General features: G+C 42.3%; 2 protein-coding genes across 2 annotated transcripts in view; one reads left to right on the top strand and one right to left on the bottom strand.

Annotated features, from left to right (window-relative positions):
* Nucleotides 1–2,417: 2,417 nt before the first annotated feature.
* Nucleotides 2,418–6,084, bottom strand: LOC118410431 (polycystin-2-like). Its single transcript, XM_035812152.1, has 6 exons — nt 5,921–6,084; nt 5,080–5,304; nt 4,825–4,969; nt 4,356–4,544; nt 3,607–3,954; nt 2,418–3,461 (listed from the first exon to the last, which is right to left on the bottom strand). Exons 1-6 carry the CDS (start codon nt 5,948–5,950, stop codon nt 2,620–2,622), a joined length of 1,779 nt encoding a protein of 592 aa, XP_035668045.1. The 5' UTR covers nt 5,951–6,084; the 3' UTR covers nt 2,418–2,619.
* A 2,219-nt stretch (nt 6,085–8,303) lies between these two features.
* The window catches only part of LOC118409063, a 129,115-nt gene continuing 110,916 nt past the window's right edge, over nt 8,304–26,502 (top strand). The window contains exons 1-16 of the mRNA XM_035809934.1: nt 8,304–9,043; nt 14,249–14,410; nt 14,818–15,060; nt 17,995–18,149; nt 18,656–18,781; nt 19,061–19,271; nt 19,594–19,688; nt 19,989–20,034; nt 21,395–22,411; nt 22,702–23,691; nt 24,147–24,397; nt 24,731–24,914; nt 25,300–25,406; nt 25,592–25,652; nt 25,865–26,049; nt 26,170–26,383. Coding sequence (XP_035665827.1) covers nt 8,647–9,043; nt 14,249–14,410; nt 14,818–15,060; nt 17,995–18,149; nt 18,656–18,781; nt 19,061–19,271; nt 19,594–19,688; nt 19,989–20,034; nt 21,395–22,411; nt 22,702–23,691; nt 24,147–24,397; nt 24,731–24,914; nt 25,300–25,406; nt 25,592–25,652; nt 25,865–26,049; nt 26,170–26,383 — 4,444 coding nt within the window. The 5' untranslated portion in view covers nt 8,304–8,646. The remainder of the gene's footprint in view (nt 9,044–14,248; nt 14,411–14,817; nt 15,061–17,994; nt 18,150–18,655; nt 18,782–19,060; nt 19,272–19,593; nt 19,689–19,988; nt 20,035–21,394; nt 22,412–22,701; nt 23,692–24,146; nt 24,398–24,730; nt 24,915–25,299; nt 25,407–25,591; nt 25,653–25,864; nt 26,050–26,169; nt 26,384–26,502) is intronic.

Here is a 26,502-nt window from a genome sequence, read left to right as displayed (position 1 = left end):
TTCTTTTGCCTGTATTTTCCCATGTAAAAACCGGTCATGAGAACATAGCTACTTCCGCCAAGTTCCGGCGAAACTGCTGTGATGTTGTGTTACAGGTGAAAAGGTCCGAATCAGGCATGGTTAAGTGTCTTCCGACTGTGCTGGGGAACATGCACCAAAAGCTTAATGCTGTTTTGGACTGTGTCTACCTGTCTAGCCGACACCCACGTTTTGAGATGAATTACACAGGCGGGCCCGATGTTTAGGGGATAGGGAGGTGCCGAGTCGGGGTCTGGCGGGTAGGTGAGGTGAGTCGGGCCCATGCCGGGCTTAGGGGTAGGGGAGGTCCCGTGTGGGGCTCCAGGTTTCGGGAGTAGATGGGTGCCGAGTCGGACCCAATTGCAAGGTCTAGGGGTAGGAAGGCAGACCGGTGATTTAAGGGAGCGGTGAGCGGGGGGTCTCAGGTAGTTACCCGAGAAAGCGTCTATTCGGATAATTAGGGTCAGACGATACTTAGCATTTAGCGTGACCTACAAGCGCGCGGTCAACACGCGACAGCTTTAAGAGAACGCAGCAGAACAGAACACCTTTCTCAACCGGCCGACTTGCACTCTACACGCACGAAATAGTCCCAATAGCGGTACATACACGCTACCGTCTTACTCAAACAAGCCTTCCTTAATGGCACGCTACGGGAGGACTCGCAACAATAAGCTTTTCCGTGATAAAGTATGTCTAGATAAAGTTTCACAAGGACTGCTGTAGAGGGGTGAAAAGGGTGATTAAAGGAGTTCCGAGGCGCGATAATGGGAGTCACAAACAGTTGATTGTCTGGTGCCGCCTTCTGACTGCGGTCGCTCGGCTGGAATTCGTGAAAGGATACTGACACCGTCGTGCGTAATACAGGGCACCGAGGTAGTATACTGAAGAAACAGAACACCCAACTTATTATTTCGTTTGCAACAAAAAAACATTGAACTTAGCACACCATCCTTTATTGACATACTTAATCAAACTACCTATGGAACACTGTAGCAAAATTGGGCAAAAATGTACTTTTTCATACTGAGAGTCCTTCCTTACAGTATTACGTCATATGTTTGGTGGCCCTTTTGAAAAACAAAAACACGACGAAGTAAGTGATGCCGTGAACAAAGAAAAGGTAAATTTAAAGCAAAGCTTGGTCAGCAAGAATAAAACGCAGTTAAATGGCATGTTACAAACATCTAACATACTTCTCTCCACAAGCTACGAAGACAAATCCACTTCCCGTACACAAGGCCACACCAAGTAAATTTTATGGATGACATCCTCTGCAGACTGCAAAAATAGTGCGATAGGGCGAAAAAAAAAAAAACAAGATGGGTGAAAAAAAACAAGATGGCTACATTTAAAAAAATAGGCACCATAAAGTTGTGAGGAATGTTGTAACAAGAATTAAAGGGACAAAACATGGTATCAGAGCCAACAAGGCATTCATTCCTGTATTCAAGACATGTACTGGTGTGGTAAAAGTGACACTAGTGTGGTAGACTGGCATCACCAACAAAGCTGGTAACCACACTCATGGCTTCCATATTGGTGTCACTTTTACAACTATCCAATAAGTTTCATTTCTACAACTACAGCCCTGGGTACCTCGCAAGTGTCACTTCTACAAGTACAATTATTAGGCTACAATACAACATATTTGCTCATTTTGGTACTTTATCGTCATGTTGACCATCCCTGCAGAAGAAAAAAATTCTTGTTTTTTTTCTGAAATCAGGCGAAAATTAATGCACGCGCTGATGTCATCCATAAAATTTACTTGCTGTGGCCCAATATTGATAACAAGGGAATATAGGTTCGTCGCCATCGTCGCGAATACTTTTGAGATTTTTCTCATCATATCTGTCGGAACAAGAAAGCGACACGCCCAGCAAATATTGTCTACATTACACGACCAACATTTTGTTCAATGTTCAACAATGAACGGCTTCCGTCAATTTCATAACTCAGCAGAAAATAGCCATAATTGTAATCTGGAGTAATAGGTCTGATGAAGCGATGTATTTGTAAACTCAAGATTCAAGCTCACCCGTCCAGTAACGTTGTCGCGACCCATCTGCGCGGTTGTTACATGTCACGAGACAGCGCACAAAACACTGCGTTTCAACATGGATTCGCTAGAAGGCATTTGAAAATGCAGATAACAACTGCTTTTAGGTCGAGAATAACCTTCCACGTCATCTGACGTAAGCCATTGATAATGCAATTGATTTATGGTCATGTCTGTTTAAATTGCTTTGGTCGGTGCGTTTGTGAAGAAGCTAATTTGAATCGTAACTGTTCTGGAAATCAAGAGGAAGAAATAACTCACCCTGTACTGTAGACACCCTGTTGTGCTTGGGAAACATTAAAACGGAGTGTACAATTAACCAGGTCGACTCAAAGTAGACTTGTATAATCATGTGTATATTCAACAGAGTACAATCAGGACTTATATAATTATGTAATACTATGTATTTCTCAGAAATATATCATATTTTCATTATATGTAGCACTCATAAGTTTTTGAAGAGCATATCATCAAGTTGTCTACTTTAAATCGTATATCTATTTATAACGGGAAATATGACGTGTTTTCTGCGCTGTCGGTCAACCAGAAGCCATATCAGAGCCATTGCGGTCATCGAAGGACTGTTCAAAACATAGCAGTTCTATTCCAGTAACATTCTTGGTCTCAAACTCGTACACAACCACATCCCTGCACTTTCTGGTTACTTTCGCCTGCTGATAGCGTATGCGTAACGACTTGGTCCCTTCCATGACGATGGTCTGGAGGGTAGGAGGAAGGTCATCATCTCTGGGTTCTTCTTCTGCTTTCACACGTATCAGGGCCAGGGCCTCGCACAGAATCGTGGCAAACACCATCATCAGGAACAGCTGGAAAGAGATGTTGAACAGGAACACCATCACTGGACCGAGAATGGGGGAAACGTCGGTCACCTGATCGTAGTCGAAATCTCCCAGCATCCAGTTCAACATCTCTTGCACGGTGCCAACGAAAGTGCTGTATGTGAAGAGGTGGTTGCCCACGACGAGATACACCATTTGCGCAAAGGCTGCTACAGATATAAGGAAAATGACGCTGAATCCAGACAAGGGTGCGGCAGCTTCCATCATTGTAGCCGACAAGAATGTGACTCCGTTAACAATGGAGCCTAACAGATGGAGAAGTTTGATTGTGGTCAGGGAGATCAGTATGCCCAGCATGTACGTGTACGTCTGAGACCAAATCGCCACTTTCCTGTAGTTGACGAAGCTCCCCCATGCGCCTTCTTCGTCTACTGCATCCATCTGATGGTAGATGACGTCGGCGACGTACTGGGTGTAGAAGAAGACCCCAAAGGTGCCAAATGCTTGTGCGATGATGACAGAATCCAGAATGCGCCAGAACTGTTTGAAGTACTTGAAGGACATCTTATACATCCTCCAACCTGTAAAGAAGTTTTTAAAAAAGTACCTGAAGACATCTTACTGAATGGCTATTAAGTTCGACCCTCCTAGTGAGCATACATGACAGTAGAATTATGTGGCAAAATCATCATCAACAACAACGATATGTCATGTCCACACCCTTACCTTCAACATACACGAAGTACCCAGACAGCAGGAGCAGGACGATCTCGGACGCTAGGAAGGAGATGGGCAGGTCTACGATGCCAAAGTACGGCGGAAAGATCAGCACTTCATAAGAAGGAAAGGCCGCTCCAATCACGCTGAACTCCACCGACAACAGCACCGTCGTCATCAGGTTAGAATTCGGGTTGTACAAGGTCAGCTGCACGAACACCGCTCGGGTTTTTTCGTCGATCCAGTCGTTGTTTCGGAGAGTACGGAGGATAGCGACGGTCTTCGTTCGGTTCTTGCCCAGCTCCACTTGGTAACCACCGCCGTGATAGACTCCGTGTATTCCGTGAAACGAAGCCTCTAGATTAAGAAGATGCAAAAATAGTACCTCTTTTGACGGATATACAGCTGCATTGATTACGTGTGAAATGTAAGATGTAAGCTAAAGCCCCATGACAAAGAAAGCCATGGACAATGAAATAACAATAAATCGACAATAGATAATTGGAGCTGTAGATTCCTTGTTAAGGCATAGCGAAACCATGTCCATTTCACACATTACATCTCTACCCTCGGGCACATACCACACAAAATTAATTAAAACATTTGGCTGATAAATAAAAACATTCACTTCCCTGAACACGAACAAAGAACAAACAAAAAAGACCGATAGCAATGTCTGCTTTAAGGAGGCAATTTTTATGGAGGCAATAAACACAATCTAGAGCAAACATCAGATTAGAGTCAGAATACTGACAGACCTCGCAGCTCTTCCGCCGACCTATGGACCCAGGCTGACAGTTCGGGATCGGTGTCGTTCTGGCCGGTGTCAATTTTAGGAGTCCATCCGACTCCGTAGTCCCGCCAGTCTTTGTTGTGAGAACTGAACGGCTCCTTGCAGTAACCAATCGTACTCATGAGGACGTCATTGGGAATTGTAAAAGGCACATCTATAAACAAATATATGGAAAGCTAATGGTGCATTCTCAAAATCCCAATTCAAAACAGCACAATGAATTCCCCTGTCAATTATACGTTCATATAAAGGAATGATGAAGGGAAATAAAAAAGATGAGTTCGTCAGATTCCAATTAAACTAAAAAGTTATAGAACATATATTCATAGATCATACATACGGTCACCAATTCATATTAATAACAGCAGAATCAGGATGAGGGTTGACTAACATTTTACAGGTAGAGTTCTTCCAATTAATGAGAATGAGTTTACCGTGTGACACTCGCTCTTGTCTGAATTTCGTCCACTGCACCTGATAGAACGAGTGGCTCTGTAGGGCGTTCTCGTTCCCATCGTCATACAGAGCATCCATCAGATGAGTCTCTGACCAGGTCCAGAAGGAAGATGACGTCTTGATCTGTGGAAGGGATAAGGAATGAGCAACATCTATTTTATCTAACTTAAGTCCCTTGTGATAGACGAGGAATTTATGGAGAGAAATCTAAAATGAAGAGCAGCTCAGCTTACGTAAGAGAAGGGTTTAACGGCAAGAGAGCGTCGCCTGACCACCAACTGTTCCACCGCCTCCCTCTGGTAGAAACTCAGCCAGTCCCGCTGTAGGTAGGCCACCAGCATCACGGCAAAGGCATAAACCAGGCTGAGGGCCACTTCCTTCAAGTGCTTCTTGGTTCTCGTGTCCAACTCAGGAAAGACTGGGGGCACCCCTGTTCCTGTTGGGCTCCCGTCTTCCAGCTGGGGAACAAAGGAGCACAGTGGTCTGGATATGTAGTTAAGTATCTGTCATCATTCTTATTTATGGATATGATAATAAAATTTCATACTTTGGTGGGTATAGTCTTGACTAGGCCTTGAGAGGACCAAAAGTATTGACACTTCCACGCTGAGATACCATGCCACCCCCCCTCCCCACAGTACAACAGTGCTAGACGCTCAGGCAGACCCTGTTATTACCTTTACCTCATTATTATAAACGATAACTCATTCTTTTTTTATTACGTCATACCAGAAGAGATCTAAACACAAACACTCAACTGCAGAACTTTTTTCTGTAATATGATAGGGCAATTAGTGGACATCTTGTGGCTTCTATGTGCTACGTTTCAGAAGAAGACATTTAATCCTTTACCCCCGGCCCCATTGACATTGTAAGAGTCTATACGTTACAGTTTTTATTTTCGTGCATTTCTGGTACATATGTATGGTATATATAAACAGATACATTTGTATGAAATAAAAAGTACATAACGGCATCTGCAAGATGTGCCCACCCAAACAAAGAAACTGGGATTTATCGTGGGCTATTATGATTCTCTTATGATAGCCAACAATGGAGCCCCAAAACACTCACCGAAAATTCATATCTCCGTTTCCTTGCCATTCTTGTGCCTCTCAGATTAACAGCAAATCTAACCCCACCCCACCCTTAGCTGTTCTGTCTGAGACAAGGTGGGGATGTTATTCTGGGCGAGCAGGACAACGTCACCTGTGGAATTGGCATCGAAATGTAAATTAGCCTGTTTTTTTTTCTCTTGCGGTGGGTGCTTATTTTGAAATTCACCTTTTCTCTTTACTTTGCCATATCAAACCACGCAGTGGCCTGATTTGTATTTTGCAAAGGTATCCCATCTTTAGAATCTTTAATATTTTTTTCGTTGATGATGACATTTGCTTTGTTATGGAAATCGTACGCGTGTATATGGCTCTGCTGTGTGTACTTTATTTCAATACCGATAGGGGCGCTGTTGATGTGTTCGCAGGTTTCCAAACCAAGGAGGTGAAAAAGAAAACCAAGGAGGTGAAAAAGAACCTCCTTGGCCAAACAGTCTACGAAAATTTCGAATGCTCTAATTGTCTAGAAAACAGTTTGCATCGTCGTGTTTAGCTGGAAGTTGATAGTCTGTGGCCAGATCATTACGATAATGGGCATCTTGATGGCACAACCAAGCTTCTCTTTGCAATTCCAACTAAGCAAGTCGCTTTGACATAAACAGGAGAATGGATGTGTTTTATCATTTACTACCGCGAAATCATCATACAGTTTTCTAATTGATTATGCAAATAAGGTCATCATTTACATCCTCTCGAAACAAATTACATATGTGCAGAGTATGAAGTTCCTGTAACCTGGCACAATTCAATTGAGATGTTAATTTTCCTGATTAATCATGCAAAATAAGTACTAAAATTCAAAGTTTACGTACCACTACGTCGGACTAGTTAGTTAAATCATTAAAATCCATTCATCCCTTCTTACGTATCCGGATTGAAATTCTGCAACTAAAATGCGCCCTGCAATTCCAAGAAAGTTGCCAGAGGGCCCAAACTTATGTAACAAGCAACGCAACAGAAAGCATAACGTTACAATTGGTAGAAATGCTGACACTATTACCTTTACACTTTTCTAGCACTCCCATTGGGATTTCAATCTCTTTTTATAGAATCGGCAATCCAGCCACATCGCAATCTGTACATTGACATTTCTAGACAAGGACAATTGAAGTTCGGAAGAGGTGTTATAAGTACTTTTGGGTTGGAGGCCTATTTCATTGGGGCGGTCCTAACTTCACATATACTTCGCTTGTAGTGATTTCATTATTTGAAAACGGATAAAAATTCTTTGAAGACTCTTATTAAAGTTGTGAAACTTTTATTTTTGTCGTTTACATTGAAGGTTTCCAAGATGTCTCGGGATCATGATTAGTCATATCTTTTTTGAGTTGGCAGATGGGACCCGGGATTTTCCTAGGATGCCGGAAATTTAGCCGCACTGAAATAGATTTGGCAGCAGTCACACGATGTTTTTCCCGGCGCCTCTCTTTTACTCAATGTAAATAATCTTTATCGGTCTGAACCTTTCACAGCGCAGTATGAAAGTGTGCACATTTGTGTTACGTCTACGGAGGTGTGCTAGAGTGATGAGTATATGTGCGTTTGTGTGTCTGTGTCTGCATTTTCCACTGGCCCGGTTCCGCATCATGAGGCTTTTGGTCACCCTGATATTTGATACCAGCGTCAAAATCTGGCAAAAGTCCAAAGGTGGTAGTGCATTGTACTACAAATCTTACGTCTCTGGTGGTCAATGAGGTCACGTCACATGACACAGCTATTTTCAACTGTCTGCCCAACCTACCAACTGGTCCTGCTACTTACCTGCATTCCGTGTTCTTTTCTGAGAAGACCTTTGGTCAGAGTAGGGTGGTTTTCTACCAGGACGAGTATGATCAGTCTACAACTTTTAAATAACGCCTTAGGGTCTGCCAATCAGCAGAACCATGACATATCTGACATGGCCACGGCGAATGTTCTGGGTTTGAAGTATTGTTAGTTTGAAGGCTTCTTCTCGTGTATGGATTCTTGACAAAGTAAACTTTGCTCCATGTCCTTTGTGTTATCTGTTTCCTGAAAACAGTTTCGAAACCGTCGAGTTTATTTGACGAGTGCAATGTTTGACCCATTAGCATACGGCAGGACCTACCCATTTTGTTTTCGGGGGACACAATACGAATAATTGTTCATTTGCACAGTTGTTGTTTTTTAAACTCAGGAATGATGAAACATTCATAACATTAACGCTAAACCCAGCACATGGAACTTATCAACACAGGATATGGTATGTGTATTATTGGGCCGCTTGAAGAGACCTACCCACCCCTGTGGTGTATACTTCAAAGTTCCGATGTGACCCTTAAAAGAAAGTGCCCACGCGGTGACTTGTACACTGCGCAGGTGGACTCAACCACTTGTTGTGTAGCCGTTCCATGCGCGTTCGGACGCACACGAACAGTTGAGCTTAGTTTGTCAGGAAGTGACTATGTTCTTGTTAGCACGTCAGCAAAACGGACACGTCTGAGAAACGTGTATGGAAGCAGGCGTCTTTTTGACAGCAACGAGGTAAAACTACAGTGACAGATTGTCTCGGAGACAGGTTGGCAACAAATCATACTCGTTTTTCTTGACACGGAGTTTGCGGACTCAGCCCTCGGGCGCAAACCTGTGTCTGAGGAGGAAGTAGACCGTTCTTCTGTCAGAAGGACCACAGTTTTTAACTCATGCTGGCGTACTGTGCCGCGCTGCATGAGTAAACACGGACTTTGCCGTAAAGTTTTGGGTACTTCTGAAGACCTTAACAGGACACACAATGCCATAGGGTACGGAGTAGGAAGAATGCTGTTGATTCTCCTCGTCTTGAGTTGTTTTGCGGGGCGGGCCTATTCGGCCTGTCCCACCGCTGGGAGTCCAGGGGCTGCAGTCAACATCCAGGCGGGAGAAACATGCACCCTGTCCCCTGGCAACTACAGCTTGTTGAGCCTTACCGTTTACGGTACACTGGTGTTGGAAACAACGGAACCAAGTATTGTGAGAATCACCGTCACCAACACCTTGGATGTCAGATCAACGGGACGGATCAGTAGTGACGGGCAGGGGTACATCCACGACTCCGGACCGGGAGCGGGGGTCGCTACTTCGGGAGGTCTGTACTGACTCATGATCATACAATCTTCCAAATGTACAAATAGAAATGTGGCGAATGTTTATTTTATATTTCTATTCTATCTGTAAGGGTACAATTGTGAACACCAATCAAATTCATAAAGCTGTCTTATACAGGTATCATTATTGATACAACAAAAGCAAAGCGACTTTCATGAGGTCTATCACAACTATATATGCAAATTACAAGTGTAATGCAATTATATGTAATACTTAGTATATGCTACTGGGCACCACATACAGGAAGTGATGTAATAACAAAATGTTATACATGTCGGAATATTTCGTACACAATGTCAGATGGAATTAGTTCCCAATAATTGTTATCAAGGCTATACACTTGTAAAGTGATAACAACAAGACAAATACCAGCACAGTTTGTTCCAGGAGAACAGTTATGCCAAGTTCATGTTTTCCCACGAGTCGGTCCACCATGTTCTTAGCAATACTTGTTTACTGTATACAGGCCCAGATTTTGAAAACTTGACCGTCGACATTGAATTCAAAGACTAGATGACAGCCAACGACGTTGAAAACTGAAGTTATCAGTGATAACCAACGAAGATGTAAAAAGTTAACTTGGGTTTTCTTAGGAACACGTCAATGTTGACTCAAAAGAAACTCTTGACTTGAACACATTCAAATGTGGCTCTGACACTTTAAAACATCTTCAACTTGACGTTGCAGTGAAATAATTGAAAGGTCGAGCGAGGTCACGTTAATCTCATGTTTAAGTGCACTAAAATTCACAGGTTAGTATTGCTTAAGCACTCTTGTACTAAATAAGGAGCTAGAAATCAGAGAAATCTCAACTTTGAGGACCAAGACGTGGAGACGTGGAGATATCCAAGCAGATGTTGGGTTGAGGATTATTTTTTTTGGTAGTCAAAAAAGTTTCAAACTTCCATTTCAACATCTGCTTGAACATAAGCTTATTCTGCATCACAAAGAAACACGACCCATCTCCATGGGCGCATTGCCAGCTATCTCATGGCGTTTGTTAGATAGCTCACTAGCTACATAACTTGACAGGCGTTAGCCACTATTCAACCCTTTTCTTTCGACAGGTTACACGGGTCTAGCTTTGTGATATATTTGACACAAACATGGTACTGTTACGTATTAGGGCATGTCAAGAAAGGATGTAATTAGCTATAGGTAAACGACATGGTTTAAATATTGATTACAAACCTTATTCGCAGCTTTATGAAAATAAAGTGTGTGTCATCATCATCATCATCGGTCGACGTGATCAAATGTTCGCACTCTTTCGCACAAAGTGTATGTATGTGCCCAGAGATTTTCTTCTTCTAATTTGTCTTTATCGCGATCCCGATGTCTTCCTGTAGCACACAGGGATGTGACGTCAACATGTTATGGGGTTACGTTCGGTCACGACAGCGTTATTCTAGTAGTTTAGTTCGTGCATAAAACAACACGTGTATCCGATTCCCCTCGAAGTTCTCGAAGCTTAATCAACCACCTGTTCATTGACCTTAGAAAGCACAACCATCAAGTCATTTGTAGACATATTCTGGTACAGCATTTAACTGTATAGCTCTACTATGAATTATAAGTGTCAGTTGTATGATGATGATTGTGCTACGGCCATGATCGTTCCTTAATCTGTGGAGAACGTGATACCAGTCATGTCTGTCTGCCAGGAAATGTCCCCGCCGAGTGGCACAGTGACCTTGAACTCAACTTCACTGCCAAATCACAGCGGTGTCTGTAGCTTATAAGCTTAGCTTACAACATCATTAATTATCCAAATTGAATTGTTTTAATTTCCATTCTCAGATTTCATCGCTGACAATCTCTAGATTATTGCCCTGTCATCAGCACCCGCACACGTAACATTCATGCATGTTTCTTGGTTGGGTTGTTTGGGTACTTATTACCCCAGCCGTACCTTCCCTCACTTACAGGCACTCGAAGTGTCTATTGAAGACCACAGTTCGCCGATTATACACGTTGTGTTGTTGCGCAAGATCTGTTGCAATTATGCCAACGAGATCGCAAATATATGCGCTACGTGACCTCCCCTTCCTCTTAACGCTTGGGCGACTGCTCCTGTCGTTTGTTTATGGGTGTTGCCCTGGTGACGAGGTAAAAGATCTTGTACCTCATAGCTGGAGTGATGCGATGTTAAATCACCTGGAAAGAGCATCGGTGCTGGCCTGGTATTTAATGTAAAGTTTATCACGATTCAATGAACACTGGCTTACAGATACATATCGGTTTGCTAATCTAAACACTAGAGATATTTAAAAATGTAAATGAGAGCGACAAAATCATATTTCCTTATCAAGCCACGTGGACAACAACGCCTCCAGGTGCGATCGTACTCAAGAACGTTGACCTTCTCATTTAAGTTTTTTAATGACATTGGTATGCTGGGTGGGTAGGGTTGATCTTCTGACAAGGAAACGCTTTGTATCGGATGTCCGTACGCAATATCGCTCGAAGTGTGAAGCAGTGTCTACAACCTGTTCCTCTGTTCGCCAAGGGATGTCCCCGCTTTTTTGGTCATCTTGGTGTGACTTCGTCTGGGATTTGTAATAACTTGCTCTTGAGACAGAAGGTCTGACGTGACAACAAAATACGAAACCTTACATCAGCTTACATCAGTCGACCGGCCACTGAAACGATTTACATTTCCTAGTCTTGAACGCCGACTGAGCGTTTCCGGTGAGGGGAAACCCTAAACCAAGTTGTTAAAGAGTGGGGTATGCTGTGGTGCTCGCGCTTGAACATGCATGTAACTCAGAAGGCACTCAGGTGAAACAGTGTCAACAACCTTTCCAGTTCAGACCTGTTTGATCGACTGATTTGTACAAATCATGCGTTTTGATAATCAGTTGGACTGGTGGCTTTCACAATACACGTCTTGTAGTGCAATACTACCAATAGACAGAATGTTGTGCTTTCCCAGTTATAGTATCATGCGGTCAGCACAAGGTGTTTGGTGACCTCAGCATAGACTACTGTGATTGTAAACAAGTAAGCTGAAAATACACACCAGTCAGCACGTAACTTTGTTATCTATTGAAGGGGTGAACCATGAAAGACGGTGTGTTGGCGGTATACCGTACTACCTAGTACACACGTTTCTACGGGTCAACTGCTTCCTAAATTTGCATGATCTGTGTTGGTAGTAAATATAAGACAGATTTAAAACTTTGTTCCAACACAACACAACTAAACTCAGCGCATCAAATTTCTTCCTAAAAATTCAACATTCTATCTGGTCGAGCCAGACTGGTCGAGCCTTCCTAACTTGAAGTAGCGGCCAGTCCTCGCAAATAGTAGAGTGCGAGGATGTATTTGTTTTTGATTAGTGGCGCAAGTGTACCGAGTCGCAGTTGTTCTTTGTTGTGACCCCGTCACTATTCCACAATATGTGACAATTTCAAAATAGCTCGTGGCCTTTGACATTGCCCTGATCCCCGAGACAAGGTCTTTTTGGACAAAATTCTACCAGGTGCCATAATACCGCCACCTCAAAAAACGTTAGTATAGAGGTCTTCCCAAGATTGTCTTGAACACCGAATGTTAAATATTCTAAATGTAATACAATTCAAGATATTTAGGTGTTGAAGACGATCTTGAGAAGGCCCCTATAACAACGTTTTTTGAGGTGGCAGTATAATGGCACATGTTGGAATTATGCGAATGTATGTTACACACAAGGAGGATATTAAAGTAAGTACGTAAGTATAAGAGGATCGGATAAGAGGATAAATAAGTAAGTATCTTCACACAGGGAAATTTTTTAATGATTAGCAGGAAAGAAGTGGCTTCTTACATGCGAGGAATTTGAATATCATTTTCTTGTTGGACTCGATGAAGTTGTACTCAAATTATTTTAGCGCCACCACTTGTGCAAATATTTAAAACAATAAAAACAATAATAATAGAAAGACTCTCAAACATTCAAATAGTAAATAGATGAATAAATAAGTAATTAGATAAGTAGTTGCATACATGTTTGCGTGAGCCATCCTCGGTGTCATTTTGACTGAACAAGTAGTTGATACGTTTCTTTAGACTGGCAACTGCCATCCATGTTATTGCACAGAGCAGTATCTTACAGGTAGAGCTTTATACATATTATACATATACATATTATAGCGATTCATACATGAGATACTGATACTACATGTAGATGGCTAGATGACTGAATGGATTTTAAAATCCAGGGAGGCACAAAGTGAAAGTAAAAGTAAACCGTTTGTTCTCTTGCACTAGATATAGTTTCATAAGTACACCGTCAAGCCCATTACACTGTCATTGTGAAGAAAAATAACCCAGAAAGCGTTTCTTAGACTTGGTTGTTTTTTCTTACGCGGTAGATTACGTAGATGTGCAGACAGAACAGACTGACACCCAATCAGCGCTAATTTTCAGCATTTTCCGAAAAGGACAAAGAGTATAAGCAGGATCTCTTGTTGTGACTGTCCTTTCAGGGGTGAAAAAAACATTCATGACTGTGTAACTACAAGGCTGTCGACATTTAACAAGTGGAACCAGTACGTGTAGAAAAAGGAAATAAACACACATCAAGTCTCTTGATCTCAGTCAACCATCTAGTGTTATGGAAGAATCGTGTTTTCGTGACCCAGATCCCATCATGGGTTTCAAACAAAACCTTTTCCACATGACTGACCTACAAAAAAAGCCGAAATAACATTAGTCCAGACAATACAAAAGTACTTATATTGGTCGACAGTTTTCTTCTGATCTTTTAAGATTTCAAAGGCATTGTAGTGAATGGTAACTCAAAATGACACCATACATGTGACGGCCGTGTGCCACAAAATTTTCCATTCCTTCCATTCGTTTTCGATCCATGTGTCCCTCTGATACAAACTACAAGCATTGTTAGTCCTACTAAACTGGGGCCAAAAGCGAGCAACTATGTCGTATAGAAGTGACTTTCGTTCAGTCAAGATTGTTTTTACAAGAATACTACGCGTCAGTTTATTTTCCTTTACAATTAACGTTACTGATTACATGGCAACACTATAATCAGGTTTCACCACCTTACATTACCCATGCATCACTCGACGGTCTACTCATTTTTTAGTCGACGGTCCCCATATTACGTGCAATATCATGTTATACTATACCATACAGCACCTTACTATACTACACTATACTGTGTTACACCGTAATTTTTCAGGTGGCCATGGTGGTAGAGGCGGACATGCCAGTGGCTCCTTCCTGACGGCCGCCCAGTCCCAGGCGTACGGCAGCGCCACCGAGCCCGTCCTGCCCGGGAGCGGCGGCGGCGGTGGGCAGGGGGGAGCCGGCGGAGGAGCCGTGCACATCACCGCCCACACAAGTCAGTAGTCTTTTCATATACAGGTTTTCTGTGATAAACGTACAGCAGAAAATGGGGATCACTTAGCTTAAATATTGAAACACAAGACTATATATATGTTAATATATATAATGTTTCTCCCTTCAAGTTGGCATATGCATCTGCTTTTGATGATATGTTGAAAGGTTGTTGATTATATAGAACGCACTTTATAAGAATTTTTTCTTAATCACCAGATCAAAAACAGTCGTCTGAAGCCCATAAAGTTACATCGTGTTAACATTTTATTTGTTATAAAAACACAATGTAAAGCTATGGAATGCAGACGATTGTTTTCGATTCAGTGATTAGGTGCATTTGAGGCTCTTGCTGTTTTATTTTTATATCTTTTCTCGTGTCTGATATTGCTGAGTGTCATTTTTCCACAGTCAACGTCAATGGACCTATATCGGCAAACGGCCAGGATGCCACAGGTGGTAATGGCGGCGGCGGCAGTGGAGGGTCGGTGTACCTGTCTGCAACCTCAAGGTTGAACGGGAACGCCGACATCACGGCCACTGGAGGCCAGGGCAGAGGGACGGGAGGGGGTGGCGGCGGCGGCCGGGTCAGCATCAGTACCCCCTCCTCTCCGTCATATGCTGGAGACATCCTCACAGTTGGAGGAAACCCAGGTAAATTCCTATCTTTTCAAATATAACTTCGTAAAATTCGTATGTATCATAGTACTAAAAAGTGGTAAATCGTTCAAGTTTAAGTTTAGGTGTAGGTCTACTTTAGTTGCAGGTGTTCTGGTTATCTGGGTGTGAAATATGCCCGAACGTCTGGCCAAGGCTAAGTACCTTGCCTTGACCAATGATTAACATCCAGTTTGGTCAAGCATCGAAGTTTTCCATCGCAGTTGTTTGCTCCACTGCTATAAGTCTGCCACCAATCCATTACTGTTGGCAGATACGTGACTCAATATTTGCACTAGACACCAAACAACCCCCGTTCGTCTGCTAATTGACTTAGGACACAACGCGTCTTAAAAAGTCCACCTTTTGCTGAGTCTGGCACCTTTGTACTTTACCTGCCCCCAGCAGCGTTACTGGCCACTGTACTTTACCTCCCCCCCAGCAACGTTATTGGCCACGTGACACGTCTTTTTTTGCAAGACCTAAGGTTTTGCGTAGCCATAAAAATTGACCCAATGATATGATCGGATTTAGATTACTAGAACGGCTCGTTTCAGGCAGGGAGAAGTGTAGAAGTTTTTTTTTCCGTGGGGAGCTCTGCAGCTGAGCGATGTTTAGTTAGTTTGTGGGGTGACCATGTGTGCACAGAATTAGATGAATAGGGGATAGATGCAACAAAAACAAACAAACTGCGTTAGCTTTATTTGTAAGTATACAAAGAGATTATGTGTGGATGAATGAATACATCTAAAACTGCTAGACAGTTTAGCCACATTACCCTGTGTTTTAGATCATACACGATGTTTTGTTTGTAAATGGTTCGTCAGTTAAATTGAGATGGTTTTGCAAAAGAAATATGTGTAAGTGATATCGATATTAGGCAATAGTCTCAGTCCTTATATTGATTGAGTGACCAGTGTAAGTATCTTTAATTCTCAGACATGGTGGGTAGCGTTAGTGTCAAAGCTTGGCCCTTCATTTCCTGAGAACGGAGCCTATGCTGTAAATACTCAATCATGATCGTGAAGTGACGTTTATATCCCCATTCTACTGTTTACACAACTGTTGTTTGATAATCACAATTCAGCCTCAAGTCTACCGAGACTTTTATTAATCAACCAGAACTATATATTATATGAATTAGGTTCCGTTTTCACCAAACCTTCTACTTTCACTTTTAAAGACATATTTGATTTGATCAGCTTTAAGTAAACCTTGCGGCACCTGTTGGTCTAAAGTCCGTTCGCGAGTTTGAGTCACCCCCAGAGACGTTCACGTGGTGTAGGAGAGGGCTCATGTTTACCAGACTGGTTGAAGTACACTTTTACCAATCAAGGAATGTCAAACCTATGTCAGTCATGCTCATCACCATGGCTACATGATAAAGGTTCAGCAGTCGGCCGTTTGAATCCTTATCTAATGTTTGCATGAGATATGGATTATCACTTAGTCCAGAGAGGTGTCAGTCAAGTCAATAAGAAAACAATTAACCGATAAAGGGATTCAAATTAAACTCTTATCAAAATGCATTTTCATCGGTGAGCATTTGTTCGATGACGTAAGCTACTAATAATTTGGCGCTAGATTAAAACGAAGCGTCAGCTGTACAAGTTTTCCACCTGTTACAAACCGGTCTGGTTAGTGGATATATTCCCCGTTAAGGGTGTGGTCTCATACGTCTTGCGATCGTCGTATTTTGATGCAATAGAATGTCCATCCAAGTAGGCTGTGACAGAAATAACCGCTGATAAGGATCTAATACAGTCTTTGACGTTTTGAGCAGCAAAAAAGCAAAACTTTGCAAGACACATGCATGGCTGTCAAAAAAGCCGTAATTATCTAAGTTAACTATCGTACGACGATTGCACGACGAATGTGACCGCGCCCTAATACCCCCCTCACATTAGGCGAAAATCGATCGGACGACGAGTCTGTGAGCTCTAAATTACGAGGAGGCATGACCTCGCAGACTCGTCGTACGATCGATTTTCGCCTGTAGGGGGGGGGGGGTATAACGAAAAATTTTAATCAAATCACACAAGGCATTTATATCACACGGTCTCTTTGATCGAGGAATTTTGTACCATGGCCAAATATTGACCCTTTATCATGTAACTATAGGAATGTGATTGACTGACATATTGTTTTGGAACGCGGACCGGCCCCATACTCGTTGGATGAGTTTGAGTGTACTTCAAGGGCCCCTTCAATGCTGTCGGTAAACAGAACCCTCCGGCTACATAGCGTCTCTGTGGTGACCCAAAATTGTTGGCGAACTTTAGACCACAGGACAGTGGCAAACTTCCTCTCAGAGATGACTGTGAAAATGAAAGCAGTTGCAACGTGTTTGGATGTGAAAGTAAAAGGGCTAAAGCTTGACTTAAACTTGCACTCGACAGCAGAATTATTTTGAATTTTTTCTAATGAATTCCATTTGATCATTCAAATTAGATTTGTGGATTGCGCATTTTCACCAAACAACAATTTTACAAACTTATTCCAAGTATATATTGTTCATCTATGACAGATCACAATTTATCACAATTGTTTTGATGTCGGTTTTTATGTAAATCAAATTTGTCTACACTGTGATTGAAAGCGACCACCATTGATGGCCAAACGTTGACGCTAAAGACTCAACTGTTCAAGCATGATCGCAAGGGAGTTGAGTTTAGCCTTGAAGTAATGAGACTTCACACACATTTCCCCGAATTAGACAGGAACAATACCCACTACGCACGAATAACTTACAGACATTGACACATGAAACTTCCCAACGAGTGTAATATGAAACAGAGGTCCTAAATGGACTTTCTTTCTCTTTGTAGTGGCAATCTATGCACACTTGCTGTCATAAACAAAATATGTGCCGGGATCTCATCTGCTACAACACCAGACGTGGGTGCAATTTTTGCACTGTGTCTTTTTCAGGAGATGTTGGCTCTGCATCTCTACCACCAAGCAGTATGAGTGGAAGTGGATATTCTTCATCTTCGAATAACTACAACGATGGCAACCTACATGCTTCTGGTAACACCAACGAATACTGGCGTCCCCGCTATAATGATGTTAATCAGTACCTACAGGTAATTCATGACTGACACTGTGGTCTGCGTTTGATGACGTTATACATGTATACACCAAACGGGTTGGCCAACGGATAATGTTTGTCGACTGATAATGAACTTCTGTTACATTTTTAGTGTTATAAACGCTCTTTCACCGATGATGCATATGGTCATTAGAATAGATAACTACTATAAGTATGTTCTACATACCTGTTCTTGCCATTCATTATGAAGCAATAATGGTCGCCTTATGTAATGTTTGCTACATATACATTATGCAGATATGGACACAATGCGCTTTTTTATTGATGATATTGGCGACCCATGCAGCAATACATAAACAGATGAGCGATAGCTACTGAATATAAGGCTTTTCAATCTTGTATCTGACATCCCCTACGGACGATTTAGAATTATCAAAATATCAATAAAACAGAAAATACACATGAAAGTACTATAGAGACAATAAGAAATGTTGCCAAGTCAAATACTTTTCATTTTGCCATATGTTATGCATTCTATAGGCCAACTTCGATGATCCGAGGTACATCTACGGTCTGGAAACCCGTGGGAGACCTTCTTCGAGCTGGTACGTTCGGACCTACGAGCTGGAGTACACCGAGGACGGGTCCAACTGGCAGTACTTCAAGGTACCGCTTTATATACAATGGTGATCAGAATTGCTTCATTCGGCATGAAAAACTGCTAGATGTTGTCCCATGAATTCTATATCTTTACCAGTAAAGCACTGCATTCCTGGAGTTTACTGCTGTTGGTCTAAATCAACTTCGTGCGATTTCTGGTGTTTGAAACAAAAAATGTAATCGCTTTGCAGTATAGATGACGTTAAACGCTGCTGCTGACATAACAATATCAGAACATACTTGTATACGTCAATTGCATAAACTAATTAAAGGCGTATATTTTAGGACCCAAACACAGGCATCAATAAAGTATTCACAGGAAACAACGACGGAGGCACCATTGTTGCCAACAGCCTGGATTATTCCATATTTGCTAAAAAAGTCCGCGTGAGGCCCAAAGACTGGAGTAATTACATCGCGCTGGCGGTCAGGTTCATCGGAAAAACCCAAACGACAGATGGTGACTTAGTCGGGTCCGAGTGTACAACCAACACAGGTGCCAAATATTGTGTCTTTTTTTAAAACTCTTAAAATCTATACTCACGTGATAAAAGCAGATATCAGTGACAGTGAGACACGTGCTAGGGGCGTAGTACAGATGATTTGAAACATGTACTATCTCTAGACCCAGTGTCAGACATTTCATCGTCAAAGAGATACTTCAGAAGTAAAGGTTTTAGTTTTCTTTTCTTGTCCGTGAGTTTGCAGCATTATCACCACGGCTTTATATTAACAGGATCACCCAACGCCAGAGGAGGAGGTTGCCTGAATGTTCCTAACTAAGTTCTCATTTCTGTTCCTGTAATCTGACTATACAGGACCAGAACCGGGAGGACCCGGTACTGTAGTGCGCCTCTACAGAAACACCGGCACGAGGAACCTAGTGGTAGACAACAACAACCGTCTACCAAAGGTAACACTTGTCTTGTGATTTAAGATTCACGTTAAGTGTAAAATTGTGTCGGCCTCAGCAATAACTTGTCTTACATCCACCTACTATTGATCATGAGTAAAGATCTAACGTTGCGTATGTAACAATGTATTCGCAAATCACTGCAGATAAAACGTACGACACGCTTTCGTGCTGTCCGGAATGGAGAGCGTTTTCCAACAAACTCTCTGTAGGTTAACTGAAAAGTATTTTTGTCAATTCAGGGTGTTCATGTATAGATATAACGTTATATTTCGTTTATCCTTCTACATTACATTGCAGATTGGGCTAACCGCCTCCTGTCAAAGATACCATATTGAGAAATCCGGTGAGTAAAAATTATGTTAATTCTCTTTTCGTTTCGCGTCTGCAAGATGGAATAAACTCCTCTAAAATCATTGTATAATGTTACATGCCGTGTTCACCCCGAATTATTAGCCATTTGTCCATGCCACAACAGTTATTCAAGAACATTACATTACGAAAAGCCCGTGATTACATCTAAGATCCGCTTTACGTAAAGTTGTACGCTAAGTGGAGAACAGTTGTTAGTGAATAAAGTTCACGGAGAAAATTTTTGACCAACCTCTTACGATTAGCAGTCACTTAGAAATGTACTTAACGGTCAACAGTAATTGTGACAACTTCTTGCGACAATATTGGGGTAACCAGGGTCAGAGCACCATATGTTTGACCTTTGGTGACCTCGATTGCGTTTGGCGCGATTTGGAGGGAGCAGGGAGCAGTGAAACTCCTGTTGAGGAATTTTAGGATTGATGCCAACACGATAGACGTCCGCAGAGTCACTGATTAGCTACAAAGTTGAGCGCTACCAGGTTTGCTTTCAAAATTGTCCTGGGAAAGGAAGTCAGATGAAGGAGCAGATATTGCCGTAGGAGGGAGAAAATTACCACGCCGAGGATCGATCGATCTCCTTGATCTCGAGCATGATTTATAAGCAGGAGAATCCAAACTTCGGCGGGCGGAACTGCACTGGAACAAGTTCAAGAATCATGTTTTTCAGGTAGACTGCATGATAGTAGCCTTATTGAAAGCCCCATGCATTTGTCCCCAGTTCAGTTGTAATCACAGGCTAGGCTAGGTTTGTCTATCATCTTTCTGGGTCTCAAGGGATTATTTATGCCCCTTCATGAGGTTTATTCCAAGATTGACTTCTCCTCATGAAGACAGAAGCCAAAAGCCTGGCATACAGAAATTTAAATGTCTAATTGCATACAATGAATCATACCCTCACAGTAGCAACAAAGGATGTAAATCCATATGTTTTGAGTAAAGTCCATTCACAAGTTTTCACATACTAAGTCAGGTTCAGGTCCGGACCTGGACCTGATCCTCTGGATCTGAACCGGACCTGGACCTGAATTTTCTGTACCGGTACCATCCCTAGATGTACCAATTGCAGCATCAGTAATCCGGAGGTATATAGTATACACTTCAGATTTAATATATATAATCTATAATCTATAATTATGTTCTTTGATGTGGTGGTGTAATAGCACCCAGTGGAATTATGGGAGTAGATGTTACCCATAAGAAATGACTATCTATTTATCATTAGCTCTCTTATGGAAATCTTTGGCTGTGACATCTTGACAGGACAAAAGTAGAGAGTGTTTGTTGTTTGATTTACAGGTAATATAATAATATTTATAATTTTCTATGAATAGGATCAGCAGCATGGGTAACCGAGTCATCTCCCAGCTCATTCAACAGCATTTCACTCAGCAATGGTGGCCATCTTGTCATCGGGACCGATATCTCTGCACAGACAGTCACTGGAGATGACACGTCAGTTCTGCATGTCATCCCACAGAAGACCTTCAGCCTTGGACAAACCCTGTCAGCTCGGACGTACGTGGAGTCTCAAGGGATACTGGATCTGCTGGACAATCCACAGACCTCGTTCACAAAAGATGTCACAGTTTACGGCACCATCGGTGACTCTGCTAATCCTGCCCTGAAGGTTCAAAACACGCTGACTGTCCAGCCAGAGGGAGACCACATCTACAGGTTCAGAAAGTTGCGCCTCGAAAGTAACTCCAAAGTGCTGTTGCAGAATGCCACCAACCCAGGACACTGTGGAACAAGTCTGATGATAACTGGCTCGGCTGTGGCCAACGAAGAACAGATATATGTTGGACGCAACGCAGAGTTGTCTGTGAGCTGCACCTTGACCTTCAATATGACAGAGATGATCATAGGAGGGAATGGTGGCACTATCTCGACAGATGCTGCTGAATGGTCACAGATCACAACATCTTTCACCATCAATAATGATGCAACTCTGATATTCGACCATGCTGTAACAGACTTATCTGTGCCACAGATAAATGTTGGAGGCACCCTGGAATCCAGAAATGTCCTGGACATAATCTGCCAAAGCTTCAATGTCCAAACCACAGGTACTGTGACCTTGGACTCGTCCAATGGTGGATCAGAAGTGTCAACTCTGCGAGCGGGAGACGTAACAGTGGACGGGCGCTTCACGGCCAATTCACTGTCAGCTACGGAAGGTTGGTCCATTCTGACTGTACAGGAGCATGGTGAATTCAGCCTCCGAGCTGTGGGGACATACCAGATCGATAAGCTGTTCATTGATGGAAAGATGGAGGTGGCAAACAGCATCTTCCTGAAGGGGAAGTCTGTACAGCGGGTCAGACAGCTGACAGTGGGACCAAACGCAGGTAAAGTTATCAGTTTTCTCATTAGATCTTGTTCTCTATAAACAGTTGTCTACTACCTACCTCTGATATGCATCTACTTCATCACCAGGGATGATAGATTGAATCAGTTTCTGGGTAAGGTTATATCTTGCTGTTGTCAGCATAGAGGCACTATCAGGATAGAGGATGACAACTGTACTTGAGTAGAAAACAACTTATTGTCTTTCAACTAATGTCCCATCTCATTTTAGTTGTGCTTGTGAAGTGCTGTTCATTATGGTGTACCTAATTGAATGATGATGTATTTTCAGGAAAGCTACATTTGGACAAAGATGGACGAGATGCAGGAAACTGGACAGGCATCTCCAAGGTTGGTGTTCACAAGGTAGTTATCCAGGGGGAGTTCCTTGCAGGACTTCTCACAGTGCAGGCCATAGCCTCCCCTCAGAATGGGTGGGATGTTCTCTACATGAATAACTCGGGGCTGTTGGAGTTTGATCCACACCAGGACTTCTCAGTTGATGTGATCGAAATCAACGGCACCTTGAAGACTTTCAATCCCGTCGTCATCCATGGACTGTCAACGAATCAGATTCCAAGGACTCTGATTGGACCATCGGGGGAAGTTCTACTGGACACAAAAGGAGGAGGGGAGAATGACTGGCGAGACGTCCCATCAGAAGTACATACTGAAGAGATGCTGATCCTTGGAACGCTTCATGCAGGGGCTTTAGAAATAGGGATTGGCTTGGATGTTCTCGAGGTGGGCGGGACCTTCACCTTTCAGTCCTCCACGTCTGAAGTTCAGGTCAACCTGGTCACTATCGATGGGTCAGTCAGGATTCTGAATTCAGTGTTGATTCGTGGGCGGAGCGACATCGACGTGCAGTCCTTTGTCATGGCATCAGGCAGCTCTCTGACCCTGGACAGTGGTGACTATGCAGGCACCTCTTCAGTCCATCGTCCATATTCTGAATTCTTGATGAAGACAGCAACGGTCAACGGCACTCTGACGGGGAAAGATCTCTCCTTCAGCATCAACAGTCTAGACGTGGGAGGCACCATGACATTTGATGCCAATACAACTGAGGTTGACTCCTTCATCATAGACAATGGTGGTCATGTGTCTGTTGATGATGTCATGACAATGGTAGGAAAATCCGAGAACAGAACTGAACTGGTCCAGATTGCTGGTACATATGTTGGGGAACAGATGTATCTGTATGCGGAGACTATCACAGTGACCTCTACAGGTGTGCTCAATGTTGACAAAGGTGGACACTTTGGTGGACAAGGTCCAGGTAAGTACTTTTTGCCACTTGGTTAGGAGTATCTTTGATATATCAGTCTGAATTTTTATTCAGGACGGAATAAAGGTCTTGTCCTAAGTGATTGGTCATTCTAACAGCCAAGTTGATGTGGTGTTGGGTAACAGTTTGATTGTATTACTTCGTGAAACAGAGAATGATTCATTCTAATATTGAAGAAATTTAGATGCTACTGTATATCTATGAAGTAGTAAAAAAAAGGGTTACTCTCATGTCTGTGGGTGTCATACTTACATAGGCAGTTATTTAGTAATACATTTTTTTGTACTTGTTTCCTTTCATAGTATTCATCCCTTTTGCCTTTGACTTGAAGTAACAACTGCATGTATTTAAAGCAAGTTACACATGTATGTAGATCCAAAGCAGATGAACCTTAGAATTACAAATTGAATGTAGAATACCAAGACAGGGTTGTATGCATCCTATAGGAGCTGGATCTCCATACTCATCTGGAGCCTCCGGTGCCAGCCATGGTGGGCGGGGCGGCAGAGGCTATTCCACAAATGGGCTTTCCAGAAACCTTCCATATGGAGACATCTTCAGTAAAGGTAGCCTGGGGAGTGGAGGAGGTAATGGGAGTTCCTCACGTGGAGGAGGGCGTGGGGGAGGTCTGATACATGTGGATGGGTTGAACTTCACCTTGGATGGGAGAATCACCACAAATGGAGAGGATGCAACTGTGAGTACAAATGTATCAATAGGGATAAGGTTATGTCATGTGTCAAAATATATTGATATATTGGTTATGCATTGATATATAGGGGGTTATTGCAAAGTCAAGATATTCAGCTATGATGGCAATTGATGAGGTTTTTGGAGGAATTACATAGGGAAATATAAAAAAGTTGAGAACAAATCATATGCAAGGGAATGATATACCAAATTTTAAGATGGGATCATACTCAATATTGTTTAACTTATAAACTAACATCATTAAGTTACCAGTATGTAGAAACTATTGTTTGATGTATATTGATTGTTATGACATACATTTTGCATCTTTTGACTATAGTACACAAATGCAGGAGGAGGAAGTGGTGGATCACTATGGGTGACCTGTGACCATTTCCATGGTGATGGATTAATCTTCAGTAATGGTGGCAATGGAAACAGCAATGGTGGGGGTGGAGCCGGAGGGCGGATAACCATCTACTACAACACTGGGAATTTCAAGAGTGGACACATTGAAGCCAAAGGTAATGCTATAGCTAGTTCATATTTATCTGCAGGGTAACTTATTTCCGTTGTTTTTAAAAACCGGGTATATAGGGATATCATGCCGACGGACAATGATTTTAAACTGTAGTATTTTAAACTGTAGTATTTTAAACTGTAGTATTTGAAAATTTTATAATTCAAAACCGTCCATCAAATTGATATCCCTATATACCCCTTTCTGAGAACAACAGATATATGTTAGATCGCAGATAAAGGCGAACTAGCGTTACATGTCTTTACAACACATATACTTTGTTAGAATTGTGTTGTTGCTTTGTAAGGCTATGCTAATTTGACTTCTTGCTGGAATTATTAACAAGCAGCTAATGGAGGCTAAGTTGAAAGTGTTTATTTCTCATGAAGGGGGCAGCTCGTCCAGGGAACCAGGCGGGCCAGGCATGGCTTACATGGAAGGGAAGAATCCGGTCAACAAAAATCTACGAGTCGACAACAAATGTCAACAACCGACGGTGAGAAAGCCAAATGCACATGTTTAGATGACACTCTGAATGAATACAAGAAAGATTAGAATAAGACAATGGAAAGCAATGATGGCCTACCTCAGTAACAGCTGAAATGAAGTAAGAATGATAACGATGATGAAAAAATTAATAATACACTGAGAAGTCATTTTTCATTCACTCCATTATTCTAGGTTACCATGCCAACTGGAGATCGTGCAGGGGAAGAGCAGTTTGCACAATACATGCAAACAGGTGAGCAGCTGTAGCCATACACATGCGAATTTTGTAGAACTACATTTGTATAAAGACCTTAAAACTATGCATGTTGTGTGCCATCCCTGATTTTACAGTCGAGGCCTCAGTACTTCCCAGTGTTTGCCCCACTTATCTGACAATCTTGTCTAATTTCGTAAACATTTATTCATGAACACATGCTGTTTAATGATGATGATTTATTTTTGCAGGTGCCATCGCCTACCTATTGCCACCGGAAGATGACTTTGAATATGAGTTCACAGTGATAGAGGTATACGGCAGTGCACACCTAACTGTCAGTGGAAACAGGACAACGATACGTGCTACACAAGTACTTGGAGATGACACAGGACATGTACATCTGCCACCATATCATACCCTCCATATCACAGAGGTAAAGAGCCTAAGAACACTGTCAAACACTTTTTCTTATGATATTGAATGCTGTTGGTCAGAAAAGGCTCTTATTGAAAATGATACTTACAAAATGTTTTACATTTATTTTTTCCTACAGGTTTCCCCATACAAGAGAGCTAACATCACCTGGGCTCCCTACATCTATGAGAATGCTACATTGATTCTTCCCACAGCCACCATTGAACTGAGACAACCCTTTGATGAGAGGCAGTACAACAGTGACAACTGTCCAACTGCAAGGCTCAGAAGCGCAGATGTGAAGATATGGGGCACCTTGGACAGCTCACAGGCACATGTAATTGTTGGGTCAGGTAAGGATTACAACTCACTCACTCACTCACTCACTCACTCACTCACTCACTCACTCACTCACTCACTCACTCACTCACTCACTCACTCACTCACTCACTCACTCACTCACTCACTCAGC

This window comes from Branchiostoma floridae, chromosome 2 (genome assembly GCF_000003815.2).
Source record: "Branchiostoma floridae strain S238N-H82 chromosome 2, Bfl_VNyyK, whole genome shotgun sequence".
Taxonomy (NCBI): domain Eukaryota; kingdom Metazoa; phylum Chordata; class Leptocardii; order Amphioxiformes; family Branchiostomatidae; genus Branchiostoma; species Branchiostoma floridae.
Note: the sequence above shows the minus strand (reverse complement) of the source record. Positions and strands in the feature narration are given on the sequence as shown.